The 26890-nt window shown below is 34.7% G+C and overlaps 1 protein-coding gene across 6 annotated transcripts in view; it reads right to left on the reverse strand.

The window, feature by feature from the left end:
* DIAPH2 (diaphanous related formin 2) overlaps positions 1 to 26890 on the reverse strand; it is a 264713-nt gene that overhangs the window by 97654 nt on the left and 140169 nt on the right. For 5 of the 6 annotated variants that reach the window (XM_052813767.1, XM_052813766.1, XM_052813763.1 and 2 more), the window contains one exon: positions 7870 to 8033. In XM_052813767.1, the coding sequence (XP_052669727.1) occupies positions 7870 to 8033 (164 nt within the window). Of the gene's footprint in view, positions 1 to 7869; positions 8034 to 20087; positions 20104 to 26890 lie in introns of those variants that run through there. The other variant, XM_052813769.1, reaches the window with a different exon arrangement.

Raw genomic sequence — 26890 nt, forward strand, 5'->3', positions numbered from 1 at the left:
CACACGCAGGTAGACAGATGTTGATAAAAACTAAGTACAAAAGATTAATTTGGTACTTGACTGGAAACTTTGCCTCTGGACACTTTTAAAGACATAAAACAAAAAACAACAAAACATCCACAAATAAATCAATTTCTAGGATAATTGTCTATTGCTGGGAAAAGTATAGAAAGTGTTCCAAAAGCAATCAGTATGTCTCACGAAGACACTGAGAAAGGTCAGTTACTGTACCAGCCCACATTACCTACTTATAATTTCCTTTCTTCCTGTTGTTTAGGGATAACAGAATAACAACTTACTTATATGGAAAATTTTGCTGGAAAATAACTTGAAGAGAAACTATTGGACCCAAAGGAATATCACTGTATTGCTGATAAATTTTGATTAGAAGAATGATGAAAAAACAACATTGACTGTTCCAGAAAATCTTTTTCTCATATACCCTACATCTTGTCATTCAGCCTAACAAATTATAAATGCTTAGACCACGTGGAGGTGCATTTATTAAATACTGTTTCTGTCCAACTTGCAGAAGGCAAGCAATTAGAAAAGATAATGCATGCATATATTTTTTTTATTTCAAGTCATAAAACAGGCGTTATTTTCCATTCAATACATGGCACTTCCTTTAATGATCGTCAAAAGTCTTTAACATGAGTTTTCAAAAGACCAGCTGTTTTCTTAACATTAAAATAGCTTGATATGAGCATTATAAGACAAACATACATCAAGCTCCAAGTGTACTTATATATATGTATACATACAAGCACACGCAGAGAATTTTCTCTGTGTCCTGGGGATGTGCCATTCAGAATATATTTCTGATATAATTCTTTTAGACTCATCTTCAGAAACATTCATATATATTCCATCTTTTTCAAATACACTAGCTGAGTTGCATGATTCTATAACATAAGATATTTTTATCTTTAGTTGCAAATGAAAGAAAGAAAGACTGTCATCACAATCAACCTATTTAGTCAGTATTCTCACTTTTACATAGGGGAATCATTTGCAGAATCAGAGGTTAAGCAAAGAGAAATACAAGTAATAGCTGTTGGACAAAGGTAACGGAAGACAAGCCAAGATTTTCTGAAGGGCTATATTGAATTCTAAGCACTCACAAAGGCCAATTATCTCGACCTATATACATTGTAGTATCAATTAAAACACGCTGTGTACGTAAAGCGTTCATTGTTGGTAACTGACCTTCAAAGGCAAACCTTCTCAAAGCACAAGAATCACCCGTTTTGCCACGCAGGAGGCTGAACAAGGAACTCCTGAGAGATCTCTGACACAAACCAGAAACGTGGGGAAGTGGAAGGACAGCCATACTATCCAGAAGGAATACTGCCCAGGGAGGGAAGTAGTAGTTAAGAAAGTCAAAGCTCAGATGGAGATAAAACAGGCCAGGGGTGTGAAAAGCAATGAGAAGGGCTTTTATAGCTACAAGGACTAAGGGAGATAAAGGAAAATGTAGGTCTGCTGATGAATGGAGCATGGAACCTAACATCAAAGTAGAGGCTGAGGTACTCTGTACCGCCTTCATCTCAACCTTTGCCATCACTGTCTCACAGGCAGTTTGGGCAACTGACTGATGTCATTGCAAGGCCTCTATTTTGTCAAAAAGTTGTGGGACTCAAGGGACATCTCCAATGCCTGGAAAAGGCAAATATTATGCTTGTCTTCAAAAGACTGAGGAAAGCGTGGTGAACTACACACCAGCCAGCCATCGCTTCTGTTTTCAGGAAGACCACAGTGCAATTTCTTCTGGAAGCCATTTCCAGGTACATAAAGGACAAGAAGGTGACTGGGAACAGCCACATTGGACTTATCAAGTATAAATTGTGCCTGACCAACCTGCCTGCCTTCTTTAATGAGATGACTGGCTCTGTGGATTTGGGGATGGCAATGGATACTACTTACTTTGACTTTAGCAAAGCCTTCAATACAGCCTCCCAGAGTTGTGGTATCTTCATTCATAGAGATAATCAAAACTCAGTTGGACAAGGTCCCATGCAGCTTGAACTAACTTCTACACTGGCCCTGCTTTGAGCAGGATGACAAACTCAGTGACCCTCTTAGGATCTGCCTCCAGCCTAAATTACCTTATGATTCTATAGTTTGTCCTGTCATCATCAATGGTCACACCACAAATGTTAGCAACAAAACCAAAAGCAGCAATCTGAAGAAATTCTAAGTTAAAACTGCTAGTAGCAGAAGAAACAAGCTTTATCAATAGACAGGCATTAGTCATAACATAGGAGAACAACAAACAGGAAGAAACAAGACATCAATATTTTAAAAAAATCTGGAATAATACTTCAGTCATTTACCAAAATACTAAAAAAAGTTAATGGGACCACTTAGAGAAAGCATGCAGGCATTACAATAGTCTGAACTGGACAAATTTAATAAATATGCATGCTCTAGGGAATATTTGGATATGCTGTATATCCTCAGTCTTTTCTGATTGCTCCTGAATTCTTATCAGTAGTTATGACTTTTTTACAGTAAATTCCACAGATTAAATGAGTTTCAGTGTCTTTTTCCTTTTAGGAAACTTCTTACAAGTATCAAAATGTTGCAGAAAATCTTAATTCTTTTTAGTAATTTTTTCCTTGTAGAAAACAAACAAAAAAATAATCACTGTACTGTGAACTTTTAATGCTTGCCCTAGGCCATCCTCAAGTGTCTGGAAAAAATTAAATCCCTAAACAAGAATCTTTATGCCACTAAAGTCTACAAGGTTCTGCTCTAGTGGATAAAATAAGTCAAGAAATTCTCAAAAGACCTAATTACAATTATCACTACTACTACTACTACTGTATATATCTGAACACGTGAATTGACTGAAGCACAAATGATGCTAAGGAAAAGAAAGTGTCTCCTTAAGCTGCATAAGCCTCAGATTTCACTTTTTTATATTGAAGCATTACTATTTAAATTAGTATGCATCATACATACGGTCCAAGTTAATTTCCTTATTTAGTAAATTTTTTTAAAAAGAGGCTTAGAAGATAAAAGGACAGATAAAAATTTTCAAGACCATAGCATCAGATGGATATAATTAACTATTTAGACCAACACATAGCATTAGAACAGTATCTTGGCAAATTATTTTTTCCACTTTCTAAAATTATAAAGCAATGCAAGAAATTAGTCCTACTTTTCTGGAAACTCAGAAAGACTATTTGTGGTATGTCTTTTCTATTTTGAATGCAAGTTTAATATTCCAGACCAGAACATAGAACTTGACAGTTTGGTCTTGATAAACAAGATTAATTTACAAAGACTTAGTCTTTGGGATAATTTTCCACCCTGGAAAAGCATTTTATTGCAGTTTGTTATTATTAGGTAAAACATAAATATCATGTGAATATCCTAAGAAGAACTGACCATACACAGGTTTGTAGAAACTCCAAAACCAGAAAGGCCCCCAGTCCCTGAAACACCTGGTGGATTGCGACTTTTGCTAGAAGAAGTAACAGAAGTTAGTATTAATAATGATTTCCCCTTGACACAGAAGGCACTTTATGTCAATTAGGTAGTGAGATGTTAATGTCTTGCAATGCATTAATTTTTTGAGTGTATTTACACCACAAGATGAAGGGTTCTGATGAGATGTTATCAGAACATGACAATATCATACCAAGGATTATAAGAACGTATGCGCGAGCTTATTGTGATCCTCAGTAACACATGACCACTAGTTCACGACTACACAGCGCCTACCAGAAGGAGGCCTTAATCTTGATTTGTCCATAGCTGCTACTCATATCAAAATTTTAGAAAGAAAGAAAGTCCATTAAAACTGATTTAATACATAAATTAAATACAAAAGACAGATTACATTTGAAAAAAGCAGAGTAGTTACAATCTGCTGAAAATATACAAAACCTACTTGCTCAACATCAAATCTAGCAGAAGAAAAGGATTCAAGTAGAGAGGGTGTTTTAACTGTGCCAAACACTTTCACAACAGCCTCTTCCCCTCCTATTAAATAATAACAATAACAGTAATAATAAAATCAAGGCAAGCCTGCTGTCTGCTTTGAGTACTGCCTAGTACTCAGAAGAAAGCAAGTATCTGTGCACTCACATATAAAGAGCAAAGTAAAAGAGATTCTGGCAAATAAAACCCAGATAATATTTCTCAGTATAAATGATGAGGGTAGTTTATACAATTTACACCACTGTTTCATATCCAGAGAGAAGTACTTGCATAACTAAGATGCATACACGTGTTTATAGCATTAAGCAGAGGATTATGTGTAAATAATAATTAACAGTAGTTTGCACAAGTAGTCTCAATATCTTCATTACTCTGATTGGTATAGCTATTTCAGTGCTTAAAAATAAAGTTAGAACTGTCCTAACCTTTGACAGCTTTTAAAACAGTGAGAATTAGGTATCTGGAGCTTTCTTCTATGTACAAATGAAGTGATTTCATACTGAAGAAAAATTTAATCTCAATTAAAATTAAAATTCTTCTGTGACTAAATACACCACCTGAACAATCTAGATTGGGAAGCATGTGAACAAAGTATTTCACTAAATGTTCCTAAAACAGGACCTCACTTAAATGAGGTAAATTAGCAGATATTTGGGGGGTTGGTGGGGCTGGTGGGGGGGAAGAAAATTCAGGCCAAATAAAAGTCATCCCTTAAACACAGGCATCAGAGATGCACTGAAGCCTAAAACTAGACAGGCTATTATTACAAATACTTCTTATGAAATTCAGCCAAGACAAAAAAAAAAAAAAAAAAAAAAGCGCAACCCTCCCCCGGTCAACCTCTAAGGTTTTTGGATTCTACAGGCTTCTGTTGCAAGGCATGTACTTAGCCCTAAACGCCACTAACATAATCCTAGAAAACTGTTTTGCAGACAAACGAAGGTCCTCATGGGAACTGGCTGAATGGGAGGCAGCATTGTGGCCTTGCAGCAGAGAAGGTTGAGTGCACACTGGGCTATGTAAAACTGTAATAAGGAGGTTTAAGAAAGTAATTCTTCTACTCTACTGGTACTTCCAAAACCACACCTGGAGTTCTGTGTCCAGGCTGGGCTCTCCAGTATAAGACAGATACAGATACACTGGAGTGAGTCCAGCAGATGATACCAAGATGAAGAGGAGGCTGGAGCATAAGACAGAAGTAGAAGATGAGAGAAATCAGATTGTTCAGCTGTAAGAAGAGAAGGCTAATTGCTGTCTAAGACATAATGGGAGGGTGTAGAGAAGACAGAACTAATTTTTCTCAGAGGTGAACGGTGATAGAACAAGAGGTGATGGACAAAAGTTGAAACATGGGAAATTTTATTCACTTATTTATTTTCCCACCACAGGTGTGAGCAAACATTGGAAAATGGACCCAGAGAGGTTGAAAAAGGCCCTGTGCAACCTGCTCTAACTTGATCTTGCTTTGAGCAAAAAGTTAAACTACGCAATCTCTGGAACTCCAACCAACATAATTCCATGAATTTAGACATGGATAGGCAGCAACCTAGTGTTGATGTTTTAGGGAAAGTATAAAAATAAAAAGTTCATCAATTAACCCGGATTCTGTCTTTGCAGGTAGTGGAACTTAAATCTTCAGAAGATGCATTGCATGTCCATACGTTTGAAATTTTGGCACCGTAAGTCTTGTAGTGATTCCTTCATAACCGGTGCTTTTAATCCAAAATTTTTCTTCAGTTGCCCCTTTGTTCTTTAAGTTATCAAAATAATGAACATAGGTAAAGCATTAACTGTTATAATCATACATCATATAGCTGTTATATTAAAGGCCAAAGGATGGTATAACTATTTATTTCTATAGAATACAATGTTAATGTAGAAAATATAAAGTATTATACCTTGAAACTCAAGAGATTTGCGCTCTGTACAAAAATATACAGATAAATCTCACAGAATTCCTCTATCCTTAACTAGCAATCAATAAATATAGATAAAACATAGTCAGCTAGATTGTATTTCCTCTCCTTATCAAAATAATTAGCAACACCCAATCAGTTATACCCCCACAAAAACATTGAAAAGAACAAGTGTTACTGAAAGCATAATATGAAAACATGTATCACTAATACTAGATCAAATAGTCCAAAGTTCATGACACTGAGAAAAGTCAATAGTCCAATTATTATCACTATCATTTCTTAAAGTCTTAAGTAGAGCTTTTTGCTGTGAAATGAAGATCTTTTACATATGATTTAGTAACACCCTCACCCCTGAATTCAACACTTCAGTCTTACAGAATTACTTAGAGAAATTCATTCTAAACTTGAAACGGTGATGATTTCATCTGTTCCTAGAACTGTGATGTACACATAGGGATTTCTTTTCTGCTTTTGGTTCATTTGGAAAGGCCACAAAAACATTCCAGCTTTGTTATTAGAAGAGATATTGCACTTCCTATTTAATTTCTCACATTTACCCACTGAAGTCCTGAAATCCCAATTCACTACCACCACCTCACCTCACCTTCACCCACTCCCCCCCACCCCCCCGTATTACTCAGTCACTCCAAGGTAATACATGATTCTCTTATACATATTCTCCCTGGAAATTCAATTAAAACCATTGAAGAGCAACAGGCCAGCAGCCAGGTCTTTAGGAAATCAAAAGGAAGGAAAATAAAAGGAAGCAGTTGGAAGTATTTCCATTCTAATATCCCTTCCAGAAAACATTTTCCCTCTAGTTCCTACCACCTTCATAGCAGTTTAAATACATACTTGAGGACAGCTTTTCATCAGAATATTTGGACATTGCTAGTCTGAAGTCTATTTCAAGTAGTTTCAATAGAGTAGGTTTCGAAATGCAGATATCCGCATTTGAAAATGTAAGCCTTGGATTTATGAAAAAGCAAATATACTGAAATATCTCATGACAACTATTCCTGTTCTTGACAAGTCTTCACACAGATGTGTTGGCATACTTACTAATTATAAAAGAATTGGTGGTTTGCTTATGGAAAAAAATGAATAATTTCAGCTATTTTAAAATAAATAGTTAAATATATTGTAGTAAAAGTTTTCTAATCAAGTACACTTGGTATGAAAATTATGTTTTAAAGTAGTTATTCCTCCAGCACATAGAAACTGGAAGTCCTTATGATTACATGTTAAATTAAGCCAGCTACTGGTAGTAGACAGAACAGTGAGCCACAGCTGTATGGTAAACAGTGGTATTTCCAAGCGATGTTAATATTCTCTAGAGACACAGTGTGACATTCTAGGCATCTGTTTTCCCTGTACACTTCCTATGGTGCAGCTAATTATGGCTCCCAGACAGCCACTAGGAAAGATAACATTAAACCCATTAAAAAACTTGGCTGCTTAAAATGAAATTCTTAAATTCCTTCACAAAAAAGCCATACCCTGACATCAACCACACTGGATGACTGGAAATAGTAATATAAGCATCTAAGTGAACTTCATGAGTTCTGCCAGCAATACAGAGCTCATCTTGAAAGTCTCAGCCTTGGCATCACAGCATCATTAAGGCATCAGTCAGATACTAACACAACATGAATATAGACACGTCCATTCAGGTCTTGATTTTAACATTTTTTCAATGTCACGCCTGTTTGTTGTGCGTCAACCAACAGGCAAGTTTTTTAAAAGCGGAAAAATATTTTCTCATTATCCGTATGTCCCAACCACACTGACAGTTGAGTTGGCAAGTTACAAACTGAAAGATTATAGTTATCAGTGACCAAAATCTAAATAATTCTGGAAACATTCATCCAATTTCCTGCCACAGAACAAAACATAAAGTTAACTATAATACAAGAAATAGAGAGAAGAGGAAAAAATTAAAATAGGGAGAAAGAAGAAATAAGAACATGTATAATGTTTTGCAGATATTACTCACCAAAAACAGAGTTCTGAAGTTGCTCAGATCGCCAAAGAATTCTTCTATGCTTATTACTTTGGGATCAAAGGTAAAGTATTCTCCCAAGTTTTCATACAATTTATTCATGTTGTTGTGCATGTTGGACAATTTTTCATATATTTCTCGGGCACTCTCAGCAAAGCTGTAAGGTTTTGTTAAGGAAAATGATTCAAATATAATCCAATGTAACAGTAAAAAACAAACAAGTAAAGGAAACTCAGTACAAATATTAGAACTAGAAAATTTGCTAGTGCTGTTCTGCTTTCAAACAGGACATTGTTATATATTTATGTTACACATCTGCAAGGTCATACCAACATAAGACGGTGGCACACTTTTCCATTAAATGATCTCTTTCCACTGCTGACAATTTGCCATTAACAGACTATACAACTGACTTCATAAAATTTCCAAATATCTTGGCCATTTTTCTTCTAATAAATTATTAATTGTGTAAAATACATTCTATGAAAAGACACACAGAAAATTAGTTTGCTGTGAGAATCTGACTATCATGCCCCACTCTGTTCAAGTGATGTCACGTCCTCCAGACTGTGTAGATATTTTATATGTCAAATTTGCATTATGCATAACTACCAATGACAAAATTATATAGTATGACATCTAATTTTCTTTGCCTTTTATTATAGATGAGTCTTCCCTGGGGATTCTTTAACGCCTAGCCACATAGCTCAGCTCACATCTCAGGCTTCCCGTACTAGGTACACTCATTTGGGGTGCTCTGTCCTCTTAACTATGTAATTTCACAGAACCTATAAAAATGGGATATCCACCCACCTGGCCCAGTTAACTGACAAACGGCTTTGAAAAATTATTAGTAAAAAAGACACCACAGAACAACAGAAGTCTTTTTTTTCCATTAAGAAGTATGGAAGTCTAGAAATGAAACTGAGATTGACTTCCATCCCAGCAGTCATCATTAAAAATTTGACATAATCCTTCTAACTAGAAAAATGTGGCTTTTTTCCCCCTATATGAAAAAAAAAAAAATTTTAGAACAATTCATTTGCAAATACTGGAAGCGTGAAAGCTACTTAAGAGAAATATTAGTTTGCCTCGACGCAAGTAAGTTTCAGTCTGCTGTTTTCTTCTGTTGTGGTTGTTTATATCCAAAAAGATACAAAGTCACAAATCACTGTAAAAAAACCAGCTAGTACACCACTAAACTAGTTCTGCTGATACTGAATTGTAGCTGATGAAAGTGTTGTGCTGTACATATCAAAACCCAATAACAAAAGACACAAGTTATTCCCTGAACTACAAAAATTATGCAGCCTGGCTCCCTGTGGCTTTTACTTAGAATGACTCTCTTCCATGCAGATTCCAATCCTTAATACAGCAGAGCTCATGCTTCAACCTTTCCCCATACTTGAGACGCTAATTTGAGACTCTGCCTAGTATCACATTTCTAATTACTCAATATTTTTGAGATCCCTATCTCTCTGCAAAATAACAAACAACGTGGAAACTAATAAATGGAAAGAGACATACAGAGAAATCATATAAACCATTTGTTTTTGAGATTACACTAAACCCAAAAAAGATTCTTCAGAAAATAGTCAACAAATTGCAGAATAAAGGAAGGAAATTCTGGTGGATACTCTGTTCATAACACTTCCCTAGTGTTTGGATACTGTTAAGTACTTAAAACGCTGTCATTTCACACGCTACATGCAAGTGGAACAAAGCTGAAAATATCTTACATTGGAATGAGGCCTAATATTTCACCTGGATTCTCCTGCTCCAACTAATAGGAAGGTATAGTAATTTAAATAGTAATTTTAATACTATATAATTCTATAGTATTATATATACTATATCTATGTATAGGGGTAGTAATTTAATACTGAGGGAATAGTAATTTAAAAGCTGGTTCTTAATAGTATGATCTAAAACTTTATATAATATAAATTTTCCTCCTAAGAATCCTCTCTTCTTCATTAAAGCCTCAGTAGTAGCATAACAAGAAAGCTGCAGTCGTTAGCTTATAATGTTCATTTAGAATGGCAAAAAGTAGAAACCGACAGTGTGATGGATCTTAATATATAAATATCAAGATTTTGAAACAGTAATATCTACCTATATAGTTTCATACCAATGTAAACCCAGTAGTAATACGTATATTTTCAGTTTATTGAAATGAAGTTTAACCTGCTTCGTTAGAATTTCAAGCTTGGACTGTTGAATCGGTCGTCTTAATACAACACAAACTTGGTATAGTTCAGTCTTCAATGACATTTAAGTGTACAAAAGGAAATTAAAGTTTAATGGCAAGAATATATTAAATAGGTAATAATGGCACATTAGTGAATTATTGAGCACAGTCTAAAAATTTCAGAAAAACATGAATTGCCTTAGAGTCAGCAGACTACTGTCTTGAACAACCCACCAAAAATACTAGGAAAAAGAAATACGAAAGCATATAGTTATACAAATTCTATCTGTGGTTCCTTTAAAAACAACCTCGCATAAAATAATATAAAACTAAATTAATATACTAAAAATGACTGAAAGGTCTGAAAGAAAATTTAAAGAACTTCAAATGTTCTAGATCTGAAACTAATTCTTTGAGACAAAGCTCCCAGAGTCAAATTCTCCATTCAGGTTGCACATTCAACATGAGAAATAACAACAGTAAGCACTAAAAAGAAAAAAAAACACAATACTGCTACTGAAACTAGAACATACTTTAAAGTAAGACTGTAGAAACATATACTGTAATTTTAACATTATTATTTTTTATCTAATAATTACCAAACTGCAAATAAGAAATACCATTAACAGACGGCTTGTAAGACAAAAGAATGTCGGTAAGATGGATGAATATGATGAGCAAAGAGGGAATAGAGTATTTTCTCTACACTTAATTTTGAAGAAAACAAGTCAGTACTGCAGAGACAATAGTTTCCAGTCATATACCATGTCATATTAACAAAGTTATTTTGTCACATTCTATATGCTTCATACAATCTTCATACTTATAAAATATTAGTAACTTGAAACATCACCTTGAAATGTACTACTTCAAGTCATTGCAAAGACTTAGTCAATACAATAATTCTAGAGAAGCAAAGCCATACTTGCCTACACTGTTTCATGAAAAAACATTATTGAAAAAACTAAGCTATCAAAACTTTGCATAAGAGAAATATTTAATTCCAAAAGTTTTCATTAATATAGATTGAAGCTTTAATGAGTGCTCATTTGAAAACTGTAAACAAGGTTTCAGTCTTACTATTCTGAACCAAAAGAAAAATCACAGAAATATTAAGTGTAAAGATGCTTGTTCAACTAAGAGAAATTATTTTATTCACAAGGTTGTTTTTCCATGGTTGTTTTTTAGTTTCTTTTATAACCATAAGAAAAGTCTAAGCCAAGACTATACTGTAAATACTATTACTTGAAAAATTAAAAAAGACAAAAAAAAAAAAAGAAAAAAACTCTAACAGAACAAACTCAACTGGAAACAATTTTCCATCCTCAGTACCATACCTGTCTCCCCAAGTTCCACATAAACCAAGAAAAATGGGTTTGTAAATCTGAATATACAGAGACTTATTGCTTTACTAAGATTAGGAAATACACCACTGCAATGATAACAGAACCATATCTAATCACCATCTAGGCAACTTTGTACATGGAATCCTTCCTGAAGTTTTTAAATACTTATTTTAGTGGTTACTAGGTAAAGGAATGTTTATGCCCTTTAATCCATTTCCTTTTTTCATTTCACTACTGCAGAAGGCAACTACACCAAACTACTCTGAGATTTTTCAGGTTTGAATTTTTTAAGAAGTGTTATTTCAGTTTAAAATTTACAGGTGTCTTCTGAAAGTGCTATCCTATTTCATTGGTTTTAACACATCACCCTGAGAATAATAAATAAATAAATCACTGTTCAGTAGCTGGTACCACAAAGTTAGTAATATATGCTTTACCATGCAATCCAGTAAAATCTTCTACACACCATGTCTGTAAAGAACTCTAATGAAAATTAAAATGCAAACAAATAACAAAAGAAAACTTTGTTTCTTTTAAATTAAAGAGATACAGGTAAATGCAGACCATTAAATTCCATTATTCTTATTACTTTATTAACTTCTATTGCCAAATTTCAGTTATCTATTAATTCTCCTTTTTCCTGTCTCTTCTTACTTTTAAAAGAGAGGCTGGGAAACCTCCACGCCTTTTTTTCATTCTTTTTTTAAAAGGATTTTGTTTATGTATTTGCATTACAGCTGCCAACTTAAGCTTCCAACCAGTTCTGTGGTTTGCTTGACAAGGACCACTACCAGGAAGGGAAAAAAAAAAATGTTTAGATACCCAGACAGATAAGGATTTCTGCAGTGAGAACATTAAGCGTAGTGTCAGTATTAGAATAGGGGTAAATATCAGTACAGCTGTATAAAGCCAACTGTAACGACTGAAAATATCTTTTCTGCAAATCAATTATTTTTTACACTTTGTAATATGACCAGATGACTACAGTTTGCTGGCATTTCAGTGCAATGCCTAAATTAATTCACTTAATTAAGCAAACAATGGATACAAAGGTTACCATGACACTATACTACCACATTATGTCAGAGATAAAGAATCACTAATTACCATCAATAGTAGAATTAAATTCTTTATGTCTATATTAGGACCACTACCATGGTACTTCCATGCTTTCTACTAGTTTCTTCTATGTAAACAGATGAGAAAAAACAACAGAGAAATCAAGGTTAAATACCTCACATCAGCTGGAGGGAAAGTCATCACCTCTACCATAACATCTGCTATGAATTTCACGTCAATGTATCAATAACTTGAATAATATTTACTAAAGTACCTGAACACACAAAAAACTCACCCAAAGGCAACACCTATTACTGTCAGCATTTACAAAGAAAGTGAAAGCCAACACTGACAGCTTGGCATTCATCAACAATAAATATGCCACAGTAGAAAGAACATTGGTAATTTAACTATAATTATAAAAAAATGCACTGGTGTTCCAGCAATTAAGGAGGCCTCTCTCCAGGGCATATAGTCACTATAAAAATGGAATTTAAGGGATGTTCACCACAGGTCTGAAACACTGAAATAAAGAGACCAAAGAGTTTATGTCTTTGATACCTCCAGAAGAAGAAAGAATGCACTGCAAACAAAAAGAAGATACCTGCCAAAAACTTCTTACACTTTCCAGAAGCATTTCAGAGACTGAATAGAAGGTTTTTTTGACATGTCCTTCCAGCTACTGGTTACAGGAAGCTGAAAACAGGTGAAAGCAGCATTCCATTGGGAGAGTTTTTCATGTAATGCCTGACTCTCAAAAGTGTGCTGACACAAAACAATTCATTTAAGAAAAGGAGGCAGCTGGCATTATGCTACAGATGGATTAACTCCTACTAGAGAGCAAAAACACAAGGACAAAAGAAAATAAAGGCCCACTGGAACTAGAGATGTAAGATGTTCTCATTTGTAAAAATATTGAACCTAAAGGAAAAGAATCAATGTATTTAGCATATTATATAAATGAGCACTATATTGAGGAGGTAAAAAAGAAAAATCAGCCTGGGATTTTCCAGGAGTCTGGAAAGCAAAGCTACCTGAACTTTATTTATTTAAATATCCGATCTACTTATTTTTCAGTTCGCTTCGGTTTCACTGAATGTATCAAGGTTTCTTATTCTACTATACACACTGATCCTAATATCCATTACAGGCAGAAACTGTTCTCAAAAGACAGCACGGCATCATTCAAAAGACAGAAACATGGCTTCGTCATAAATGTCCATATGATTTTTTAAAATTTGTCCAGTCTTTCTAGGTGGATTTCTAACTGTTTGATTCTACAGTTAGATTTTATATGACACACTGGTTTTAGATAACAATTATAGTCAATCATAATTTATAATTTACAATAGGAAAACTGGTAATCCATTGACTATTTCCAATGTAAATAACATTTTTTCTTAAAATAATGCTTTTTTTAAAAAAATGCAGTGTTTTGTTTGTTAGCTTTGAGTTGCAGATTGATAAGTCTGCGTTGCAGAGTGCAAAACTTCCATGAACTATATATCATTACGCAATGATAAAGCTCTGAGCCTTCATAATCCTAAATACTGCAAGACTGAAAATATATATGTCAATGTGTATTCTTTCATGCTTTCCTAAGTTATAATTTGAAATAATTTATTATTCTGTTAGCTATTCCAAACTCTTGAGTGCTCATTTACTGTTCTGAAAATTGACAATTTCCATCAGAATGTTCTGTGTCTCAGATAATACAGTTTAATTAAAACTGGCTTATTAAAATTTCCATGACAAATTATATGTTTGAATGTTTCTCTCCTGTCCTAGGCAGAAATATGGAATTAATGTCAGCAGTACTTGAAGCAGGAGGGAGTGCAGCCACATATCATAATGCTACTTTATTATTCTGGAGATACACATACACACTACAACTCTTTAAAGGGACAGATACGCCTGGAATATCTGAAACAAATAACATAATTGTTGATGTTTTGATAAAATTAAAACTTTGTTATTAATCCAATGCAGACTATGTACATTTTAACAGTATAAAACCAGTCTGTTATCTTTCCTGTGTATTCTTCTATTTTGAAGAAATAGAAGTTAGTTTTACTTCCGTTAACTAATTGTCAGTCAGCTCAATCCATAGCATGTTATTGTGGACACTGTGGGAAAAATTAATAAATGTGCTGAAAAACTGCCTGTTCAAAAAGCTTGGAGCCTGAAATGACATAGTTGGGGGAGAATTAATTAGGCAGAAAGAATTATGTAAATAATCACACAACAGCTGATTTTTGTTTGTATGCCTTTATGATGTATTAGATAAAGCATACAAGAGTGGGATTAAAAAACATTTGTGACACCACTCATCATAAATGTTGCATTTTACTAATATCAATGTGTGTACCAGCAGATAGGCTTGCAAATTAACCTTATTCATAGGTGGCACTTGACATCCTCAGCAGTAAGAAATTAGGAACAGAAGGAAATTAAGTGTACAGTAGAGCAGGCAAGAAATCAGAAAACAATTAGAAGACTCTGCTTCTACAGAGGGGTCTGTCTGCATTCATACCTAAAGGTACTTTAATGGAAATTCACAACCTAATGCATATTTGGCCTTCTGTTTTTCTGAGTCTGAATCAAGTGTTGAGTAACAGCCAAGCTGAGCTTAAATGGGTGACTGAGCACTGGAACAGGTTGTCCAGAGGGGTTATGGAATTTTGGAGTACTCAAAAGCCATCTGGACACGGTTCTGTAAGCCTGCTCTAGATGGCCCTACTTGAGCAGGGGGGTTGGACTAGTCGAGCTCCAGAGGTCCCTTCCAGCCTCAACCATTCTGTGATTCTGGGAAATCCAACTGAACAAGACTTTGGTTACTCCGTTTATACATAATTTCAACTCCAGAATATAACATTTCAAATAATTTCTTTCCCTCTAAGCTAGATATATAATGCAACTTCATTCCATTAAAAAAAAAAATCCAAAATTTACAAATAAGTTTTACACACTGTACTTGACCCAAATATAGCTTTTCCCACTCCAAGCATGCCAAAATTAAATCAGATTATGAGAACTGCTAAAGAGAAACATGAAACACTAAGAACGACCTAGTTGTCAGAATCCTCACTATGAACTATAAACATCCAGTTTTAAAACCACCTTGCTGAATAGGTCTTTATTTCAGCAAATCAAATGGTGTTTACTATTTAAACTTGGTTTCCAATAAAATGGATTATTCTCATCATCATCATCATCATTTCACAAGACATTAACAATTCAGCTAAAGCAAGTATAAGGACCAAATAATTGAGTTTATTTATCTGCACTTGGTTTGATTTAGCTTCCTATCCGTACTTAAGCCAACTCAGTTTCCAACTTTACAAAAAAGAACCAAACCCATGCTTCAAACTCATTCGTGAAAATAACGCAATCACTTGGCACGATCACCTGAAATTAAAACTGTAAATAGACTGCTTGCTAATCTGTTGCCATACACTGTTCATAGAGCAAAACACTTCCCTCCCCGCCCCCCCGCCCCCCCCCGGGTACACTTTACTACTACTAGTACTATAGAAACACACTTCATAAAGAACACAAATATTTTTGTAATGATTTTCAAACAACTACCACAAAGTATGAAAATTTACTAAAAATATTTCAACCATACAAACTGCATTCTGTCATCTCAAAACTCGGATACCATTTCAGAGCAGGATTGTGGATCAAGGAACTTCCCTACTAGGCTAAAAATATGTTTTATATAGCTAGAAGAGAAAGTTTGACTCAATAGTGTCATCGTCTTTAATGAAGGATGTACCAGTGCTCTTAGTTTCTAATCTCCAAGCTCATTCATAATAGAGCATTCTTTGAATTGAACTGGAGAAACACAAACAGAACTTATTAGCTGAAGACAGAAATTCAGCTTTAATAACAGTAAGTCATTTACACTGATAGCTTTATTTTCACCTGCTATCAGTATGTAAACAGATGCTAACAATTTTATCATTCACACTACATACATAATGTATCTCTGTGACTACACAGAAGACAAGACTTCTGGAGCATACACAGATCATTATGAATCACAATTATATACCTAATCTCTTCTTCCTGTTGAAAGCCTTTGCAAAAAAACCCAAACAAACAAAAAACCCCCAAACACAACAACAACCCCCCCCCACCACAAACAAACAAACCCCCAAAAACCAACCAAACAAAAGAACAGAAAAAAAATTTGCGGAAATCTTCATTACAATACAGTTCATCTATCCAAATACGAACCCAGAGAAACCAAGACCCATAGAAGGAGCCCCATTTCATATGTTTACACAAAATCATGTACTTCTGAAGGGCTTAAAAATTCACTAAGAAAATACCCGTAAAAAGCTCAGTGTGAAAATTTCTTCTCATTACAAAGCAAATTACCTCATCATTCAGCATTTGACAGAATAGCCCAGAAAAAAATAAAACACAAAAGAACAGTTGCTTCTCAGTTATCACACAGCAAAGATGTCTATTCCTCTCCCTGGCCTTCATTACATTAGTACTTGAAGAAGTCATTAACTATCAGAATTATTTAATATAATTGTATTCACTGCGTACAGACACTATTTCAGTGTTTGTGTTCATGAAAATGAAGCACAGAAAGATCATAACCACCTGATAACAACACTAGCTGTGACCTGCTCCTTCTCCCTAAATTGCAGCATCATGCTTAAGTTCATGTTAATTAAGATGAGGCTTTCTGACTGTTGCGGAGGCACGCACAATCAAATGCAACAGGCATTAAAGCTCAGATTTATTCTTCAGTAAAAAGTTAGTTAGAACTCTGGTAACGTTTGTAAACCACAGGCTCAATGACGTAAAGGGAATTAATACTACATAGCCGAGTTGAGAATTCTTAAGACTTAAAATGATGACTCAAAACGCGCGTATCGCTCACCTAAAAGATGAGGGCTCTCTCCCTCGAGGAGTTACCTCGGGCGGCATCCCGACCCGACCCAAAGGAGAGTCCCCAACTGCAGCCCCGCTGCTCCGAGGAGGACCAATTCCCGAAATGTCCTCCGGCGGGACCACGTTTATACCCTTTTTCGAATCTGACCTGTGGTCATTTAATCCCTATTGCCCAAAAGGTCACTTCAGTGTACCTGGCGCATCTCCATTGGTCGGTTCAATTTTCAACCTGCGGCCTCTTGGGTTCGGGTTTTTTTTCCTCTTCTCCCTGCCTGGAAAAGCTTCGTTTCGTTTCCTGTCGGGGGGGTGTACTGCCACACTGACTCGTCCCTAAATGGCCATAAAAGTTTCATCTTCATAAACACTAGAAAAAGCTGTCAATGTTTACTTACTCCTAGCTCTAAGCAATCACATCAATTCCTAATTTTCATGCATTCAAACTTCTCAATAATGAAAAGATTATTTCCATTGATTCTACATACACCACTTTACTATGCACAAGAGAAAGCTTATGTCAACATAATTTCAATACTGCCTTTTTTATTTATACTTCTGTTAATCAGGATGCAAAGATCAGCGCTCACTTCTCTGAAGTCCCATAGGAACTCTTTAGACAAAACCTGATAAACAAGGGCCTATTTTATAAAATATTCAGTCCAAGAAACAAAGCTCCACAGGCTGTTTCTTAAATTGGTTTATATTGGAAAAGTCTGCTCAAAGACTTATGATGCTGATTTAGGAATTTCCTGTGGTAGCATGAAGAAGAAAAAAACTAAAAGTAAATAAGAGCACTTGGCTCCTCAAACAGAACACATAAAAGGCAGCATTTATAAAGCCACAGGCTAGAGAGGAAGGAAGATCTTGTCTATCTTAAATAAAAATAATTTAAAAAAAATGAAGAACTCCAAAATTAGAGCTAGGTATTAACCTAAATTAACTTAAAAACACTTCCCCCCCTCTCCGCCCCCACCCAAGAAAAAGACAGTTGATGACCTCAGAATTTAAGGGCTTTTTTCCACAACTGTAACAGGAAAATAATCCCCAAAGCCCATACTCCCATTTCTAACAGAAGACAGAAAGATCAAAACAGTTTCTAAAAGCTCTAGAACTCCTGAAAGCAAAACAAACCTTTCATCCTGACAAAAACAAAGCTTTATTTCCACTGATGAAGTCACCAGAATTTTGAAACTGCTTTTGCAAAAACATGCTGAGAGGAATTGAATTTACTGACACTGCCTGACAGGTGAAAAACATCCTTTTAAGAAAATGGCAAAATGCCATTCATGAATGAAAGAGGTGGACTATTTAGCTTCATTTGCTCTGAAATGGAAGTTGTGAGAGCTGTTAAAACTTAGGAAAAAGGAGATTATACCAGATGAAGAATGAAATAGATAGATACAGGTATAGATATAACTTTGCACCCAGCGTAGAGTGGTTACATATTTTATGATCTTCCCTCGCAGTTGTTAAGCCTTTTTAGACCTACAGCACGTACTTCAACGTGACGATGGCATGAAGAGGGGGTAACTGATGGGACTGCTAGAACAATGGATACTAGATGACAGTACAGAAGAAAGGCAAAAAGAGTCTTCTAAAATTACAGAAGAATGTAAAGCATTCTCCACTTTATTATTCCAGCTTGGTAATGCTTTACAAGTTATTCTCTTATACTTGTACAAAATTCATAGATCTTTACTTAGATTCTCAAAGTCATGGATCACTTTTTTTCCTGGAATCTCATACTAAGAAGTCTGAACAGTAGTCACTCCCTATATACTTTTTGCGGGTGCTTTTCCAGCACCTTTCACGACAGAAATCATCTAGTTCTTAACTCAATTCTGATTTGTGATATTTTGGTTTAAAAATAATTTGAAACAATATTAAGAGTGGTATTTGTAGCTGTTTCAAACTCAAATCTCTCTCATTTTTTGCGGTGGCAAACAGTTATAATCACTACTCATGCATTAATTAGAAAGCAACACAGAAGACACAATAGTCAAGAATATATCAAACAGAAAACATTGCAAGAGTAATGGATTTCTAGCATACCTTCCCTGGAGAACAATTAGATAAAAACCTGTTTAGATGAATAAAAACAAGAAAGAAAACAACTAAAATGCAGCTAGTACAAACAAAATGATTCTGCAAAATTTGTTTTGCATATTATATTCAAATTAATTAAATGTGATTGTTTCAAATAAAGCATTGACAAACCATGTTCTAACAACAATAAAAAAAATTAGTTGTTCATACCTATTCCAGCAAAGCCATAGTAAGGTAGCCACTCCTAGATATATTATGTTAGCTTTGGAACACACAATGAGATACCTTAAACAATAATTACAGCTTTGTGTGCCCTAAATCTTTCAGAGAAACTGCAACCACATTCACTTTCTCTTTGATCATGCAGTTTTTCCTCACTTCATCTGGATTTAATTAAGAGAGGCACATTTGCCTCTCAGTTGCTTGTCAGTTGTACCTTATTTTAACAAGCTTCAATCAGTAGATCTGATGGTTACTTCATCTAGATACGAGTTTTTTGGTAAAGTGTGGGAAAGGAAGAGAGAAGTCAGTCCTTATATTTCTAGGTTTCCTTTAATGCAGCAATGTCAAAACTCCTCATTTTCTTGTTTTTAGAAATCTGAAGAAGTTCAGATCATATGTTTCAAGAGCCTAGATGTTCAAAATCAAGGAGGAAAAGGAATGATTTTACATCATCTGAAAAAAAAAGCATAGAATAAATTTATTCAAACAGAGATTTGTTTAGTGCAAACAACTGTTGTAATGAAGTGTTCACAAATTAAAGTGCAGAACATGAGAGTGAAAGACTACACTCTAAAAATGAGTTTATTTTGCACCTAAATAGTATTTTGAATACCAGTTGCATACTTAAAACCACACATCATGTATTATTTGAGTAAAACAGTGCATGTCCTTTCTCTCCTCTTTTCTCTCCAGATATTAATGCCAAAAAAAAAAAATGTAACCTAACTTCTTGGGCAGTTATTTGCTAGGAACTCACCACCGTATGCACACAAATAGCCTTGCCCCAAATGACTGGGATTAAAACAAAGAAAAGTCAGGAAAGTGAAGTAATCCCTCAAATTTCTATCTCGGACAACAAACACTTAAGAATATTTCTTAAACGTAGTGTTCGGACAGAAAAGCAAAAGGCATAATCACAGGGCAATCAGGATCTGAAATGAAAGTTTTCTATACTCAGACACACCACTTTAAAAAAAAAAAAAAAAGAGTACACTTTCTTGATGACATCCTTCCCCTCCAAAAAGGTTTGGATTTTTTTTTATTATTATTATTTATTTTTCTTTTCAGGGAGTGAAGGATAGAGGGCAAAAGCAGTTCCATCAACACAAAAATTTTTGATAAAGCAATGTCTCATGACAGTTTGATTTTGATATCTAACGCTGGAGCTCCAGGGATTTATAGAGTCCACTCTCTCTTTAATTCCAGATTTTAAAATAAGCATTCAGCAATTAGAAAATGGATCTCTATTGAGTAATCATACTAGCAGTGCACAATTCCTTACAAAAATACATTTCAGTGATCTAGACAACCTGGTTTAATATCAATTTAAGGATGAAAGCACAATTTCCCTCAGGCAATTATTCACAATCAAGAAGCCTTTAGATTTCCATGTATTTAAGTAGATTTTTGTTGACAGAATTTTATTCTTTAGAATCTCCTAAACAAGCAGGTTTTTCTTCCCAAGTAATTTTTCATGTGTCTGTGTAGATTAGTGTCAAAAAATTCTTCTCTTACTAGTTAGCCAACATATACTCTAAAAATGCATTTCAGCAACCTTTTTATACTTTTCTCCTTTCTTGTATAAAACCCTCTCTCAATCTTACACAGTAGTAGCTTTGAAGCACAATTCTAGATGCAGTCTTCAAGGTGCAGAATAGCATGGAGCTCCCTCATGTGGTAAATCCACATAATCTCAGGGATTAAACAAACAAAAAATCCAACACAAATCTATAGTCAAATGTCTGGACGTAGACAACCTACAAAAGTTTGTACTATACACTTTACAGAATGTATGTTTTTCAATAAATAAAAACTAGAAAAATAAGGTATTTGAAGTTCTTAATTGCCCCACAGCTACCTGTGGCATATCATTACGCTTCCACATTTGTAACATTTGTCCAATTTCTTCCTTCATTCATACTATAATGGAACCTACAGATTGTTTGTACACTCCTGTTCACAGGATTTATAGTATAGCCCAACATGAAAAAAATCAATATAATCTTATGTCCCGCCACATCAGGGCTTTCCTTCTTAAAAAGAAATTAAGATCTGAAGGTAGAAATATACTGTCAGAAATAAAATTGATAATCTGCTTTGTATAACACCATTTTCATTCACAATATTCCACAGTTCTTGGATTTTTAAATATTAACTTTATGAAAACGGTACCTCAGTCCAGACCAGTTAAAATTCAAAGGATCATTTTCCAAAGGGATTTATCATTTCTTTTACTGATACCAAATAGTTGTAAGAGAAATGAATATTATGCATTAAAACATGATACATTATTAGATGATTTTCAAGTTCAATTTAAGTAATGATTATACCTATATAATCCTATAGTTATCACCTGGAACACTGTGGGCATTTTCAGGTTTTTTTAAGAAAGATGAATCAAATAGGAAAAAAATAAAAAAGGAAAGAATGTATTATAATAAAAAAAGTAGAAAGCTCTTAAAAAAAGTGTTGTGTGTTGTATCTGGCAGAAAGACATTTTGCAGATGATTCAATTCTTTTTGCATGCATCTGAATGAAGGGAAAAAGAAGAAGGAAGAGAAGAACCCTTTAAAGAACCACACTAAGCTAACAAAAAATGAGCGTCAACTGACTGAAAAACCAGATGAACTAGGCAAATTCACCATCTGGGAAGAAAAGTCCTTCAAAAACGCTTCTAATGGACTTAACTGAGGGCAAATAAGCACAAAGTTGTAATTTAATTCACAGGTTGGATAGTTTCATGAAAATTCATATGATTTTTCATAAAGAAAGATGAGTTACTAACACTTTTCTTTCATATTTTTGGCTCTATCTGCTTCTCCTTTTGCTCTCCTCCCCTCCAGGCCCAGTCACGTATCTTTGTGTGATACCCCCCCTCCAAACTGACAGCCTACTTTCAACTTGGTCTAAAACAATTTGCAAACTTACCTAATTTCTTTCGTACGTACTATCTACATTAACATAACAAAAACCTCCAAGTCCACACACTTAAAACACTATCTCTACACAACAAAATAAAGAACATACCGTTAGCAAAATTCACATTAATTAATTTTCCTCTGTGAGGTACTGTGAACATATGATCTATACTGCATTTCCAACTGTGTTTGGTTCTTGGTTTTTCACCTTATAAAAAGAAAAGTTATTATACAATTTCTCTTACCAACAGACTATATCCTCATGAATGTACGTGTCCACTACTGTTTTTCTCAACTACAGTATCACACACTTTTCCAGAGTTATTCTCATGCTATTAGGTCCTGATTCCTGATTACTCTCCCAGGGCCCTTTGGTATTTCTCCCCCTTGTGTTTGCATTATTTACTGATTCATTATCTGAGAATTTCACTGATATGCTGTTTGCCTTTTGTTACAGACCCTTCCTGAAGCTATTACATAAAAGTGGACTTCACACCAGTCTCTGACGAACCTGACTGATACCTTACTCTATGTTGCTGCTTATCGTCATCCTTTGTTTATGCCCTTAAGGCAGTCTGTAGTCTGTGAGGGTGATCTTGCCTCAAATCAACAATTTTCACATAACTGGTCAAGCGCTGAAACAATGATTTACTAAATTCTCTCTGTTGGCTTATACCGCATTTTGTTCATAAAAGAATGGAATCTCTCATGATCAATTATGCAGGCCTGTGTAGAATTCCTTTTTCAACAAGGAACATAAAGATATTAAAACACAGGAACATAAAAAAGGGAATAAAGCCAGGTACCAAGCAAAAGCACAGAGAAGTATCATAAAAAACTCATACTAGAACAAAAATAAACATCTGGAATATTGCCAGATTAGACTTGACCAATTTAAAATTTTCCAAATTCTCTTTCACTAACACACAGACTGTATCAAATTAAACAATTAACATGAAATATCTGAACAGTATCTCTGTTATTTGATGGTATGTAATAAAAACAGACTAACAATTCTTTTGATGCATAGTGCAACCACAGAGGAAAATACAGAATTTCAGCATAACTTAAGGAAAATTTCATACTTGGGTGATTAAAAAAAAAAACAAAACCACAAAACCACCCACATGTATTCCAGAAAGCTTCATTATGCCTCATTAAAGCTGAGAGAGAGAAGTAGTAAACCAAAGATGGTTTTAGAGTTGAAACCGATAGTGTGTTTGCTCTGGTTCAGGATGAACCTGCTACTCAACATACCCACAAGAATCCCTTGTAATTCCACACTGACAGATTTAATGTAGAAGACAGACTGACAGTTTTCTCCACCGCTATTTCTCACATACCTCTTAGTATCACATTTACTCAGAAGAAATTAAGCAGAGGGCATAAAAAATAAGGCTAAAACTATGCTCAAACCTCCTTCATTCCTCGACCCTCTTCTGTCAAAGAAACAGTTTAAGGAAAATACACTTAATGTTATATTGTCTCTCGAGTAGGAAGACTGGACTTGACGAAGCAGGAAGATACCAAAGGTTTTCTTCTACAAGGTTAAACTCATCTTTAATTGGAAAGTGTCTCTAATTCTACAAGGGTTGCAGCTTAGTAACCACGGATGCTCAAAGCACATTAGTACATGAATGAAAACAAAGTTTGATTTTAAATGGCTAGTATTAAAAGCTGTATAGCAATTTTGAAATTGTAAAAGATAATACTTCCTAGAACTCCCACAAGGATGCTAACAGTATCATGAAAAATTGATTCATTTTTCGACTGAAAAAAAAAAGAAGTTTATTTGGAAAAACAACTAGCAACACCACCATTTACTGTATTAAATAACAGACCATACCCAACTGGTTTTCAGTCAGGACCAGAAAAGGAGACTCATTCTCTTAGGATAGTAAAATAACTTGCCTTGTTTCAGCAATATGTCTTTATAAGTTAACTTTGTAAAAAGATTCACAGCTTTCATTTGCTTCATATTACAGCAAACACAATGGGAAAATGTGTTGCAGGTCTAGAATATTTACACACAGCAAAACCAGTATATTTAGCCTTGTCTTAATTCAATGATATCTACTGACCTTCATGACAAGTATCTAATCATACAAAATGTGACACCAGTCATACAAACATTTCAAAGCAATTTTAGTGGGGCATTAATTTTTTTTCAGGGTGAAGAATTAGGTAAGTGAAAGGATTAGTAAATGCCACAAGGCCATACTGACATTTCTCAGTGGAAATGAAATTGAATAGCAACAGTTATATCATGACCATCACTGAACAAAATGATCTCCTAAAAAAAAAAAAAAAACCAACCAACCAAAACCAAAAACTACAGCTTCTGGGATTGTTTCTGCGAGTGCTGCTGTGCTGCTCAGGACTGAGAATTTCAGAATGTGTTTCTGTTATTGTGCCTTCCAATTCCAGTAAGTCCTGGCCATATTTCTGACCTGCTGATTATCTAATTTTTAAACTGGCACCTATAAAAAGGCTAGTCTGCTCAAGCAGATCATTTTATATGCTGGGGAGACATACTCTCTAAAGACTAAGTAAACTACTTAAGTAAATTTCAGCTCAACATCAAATCGCAGTCTTTTTTTTTCCCCCCAGCTTAATACTGTCAATTGAATATACATAACTAAAAGTAACACAAATTGCCTGTGATCTGATTTAGAACTTAGCAGGGTCAGTTCTTCAACAGGATTCAAACTGCTGAGATGCTATGAGCTTGAACAACTAGCAATGCAAAAATGGAAAAAGAAAACACTGTTTATTCATTGATGCCCTGAATTTTGTAAAAAAGCTGCTAGCTTGGAAGAGAAAAGCAGATTATACATATGTACTAATTCTTCCTATCTTCTATCACAGTGCTTTCAGAAGTGGGATTTTCTGCCTATGCTGATGAAATACGTCAGACCTTCAGACATACTTCTGAGAATTACAAGCACGATCACTTTAATCAAGTGTGTCTTGGTTGCTTTAGCATACCCATCTAAATACGATGCGAGTGTTCAGAGATAAAAGATTTTTAAGTGTAACCTCTCATAAAATGATATACTGTTGATTTCCTTTTCAAAAGTGCGTTCTAGTGATTCTTTTCTTACATTTGGGGCAACACAAAATAATGCGAATTTGGGGCATACCCATTTGGTGGCTGTCAGTCAAGCAACTCACTGAAATCTCAAATCTGATACTCCAGTCACAAATTTAGCTTTCTTACAGGTACTTGAACTTAGAACAGAGCATCCTGGATGCAAAATCTAACATACACCAACCACATGTTTTGGTTCTTTTTTTCTTTGCTCATCATGTCAATCAACTATGCAAATTTGGGTAAAAAGCCTACAGAATATGTAGTAGAAGGTGGAAGTTCTTAAGAGCACTTTAGTATCTCATTAACAATGAATTCAAATTGACCCAAGTCTGTAGTAGGGGGAAAAATGGCATTCCTAGTACTCAAATATAAATTCTACTGCAAAAAGTTCCTTGCAACATGAACAATTTATATACCTGGGAATGCACTAAGGTAATAGAAATCCAGAGAACTTGAAGATAAAACAGGAGGAAAAGTTGCTTACAGTCAAAAGCAAGCCTACACATTAATCTGTACAATTGAAATTCTGAAGAGACACAAGCAAAAAAAAAAAAAAAAATCCCACCTTAGGTATAAAATGAATTGTAAAGCAATAGATGTACAGCATAATAGGACTTATATTTACTGCTTAAAGCATTTTCCATTTAAAAAGTAGTGAGCATATACTAAGAATGGCTTACAAAGACGCAGAACATATTTGTAACTTTCAGGGTGTAGACAGAAAGAAAAAGTTCGCATCTTTTTGTCATGTTGAGCTTTTCCTGCCACTAATAAAAGTATTTCTAAACCTTGTCATTCTGACACTGTGCCTCTTATCTCAAAAATCGGGATTCTCAATCTTTATTCTTCCATCCACTGGTCACTTTCCATTCTCCTCTTACTATATTGTCTTCCAATCTGTCTCTAGCTGATTGCATTCTCACTTCCCTTTCTGTTATTTTACACATCTGACTAGAACAGAACAATGAAATGAAAGTGATTAGACAAGAAGCCCAACAGAATCATAGCTTTAAAATTAATTCCATTCACATTCCTACTTCAGCAGTTGTCCTCAGCCCGTATGGGCTTGTAAGAATCAGAAGTCAAATAGGAAATCAGCATAGAAAGAGCCAACATACAGGATGATTTTATATTTCATCTAACATAGTAATTTTGGCTGTACTCTTCTCAGACAGAAAGTAAAAGGGAACCAGAGAACCTTCAAATGAAGAAAATTATTTCGTGATAA

Source organism: Harpia harpyja, chromosome 18 (assembly GCF_026419915.1).
Source record: "Harpia harpyja isolate bHarHar1 chromosome 18, bHarHar1 primary haplotype, whole genome shotgun sequence".
Classification (NCBI taxonomy): Eukaryota; Metazoa; Chordata; class Aves; order Accipitriformes; family Accipitridae; genus Harpia; species Harpia harpyja.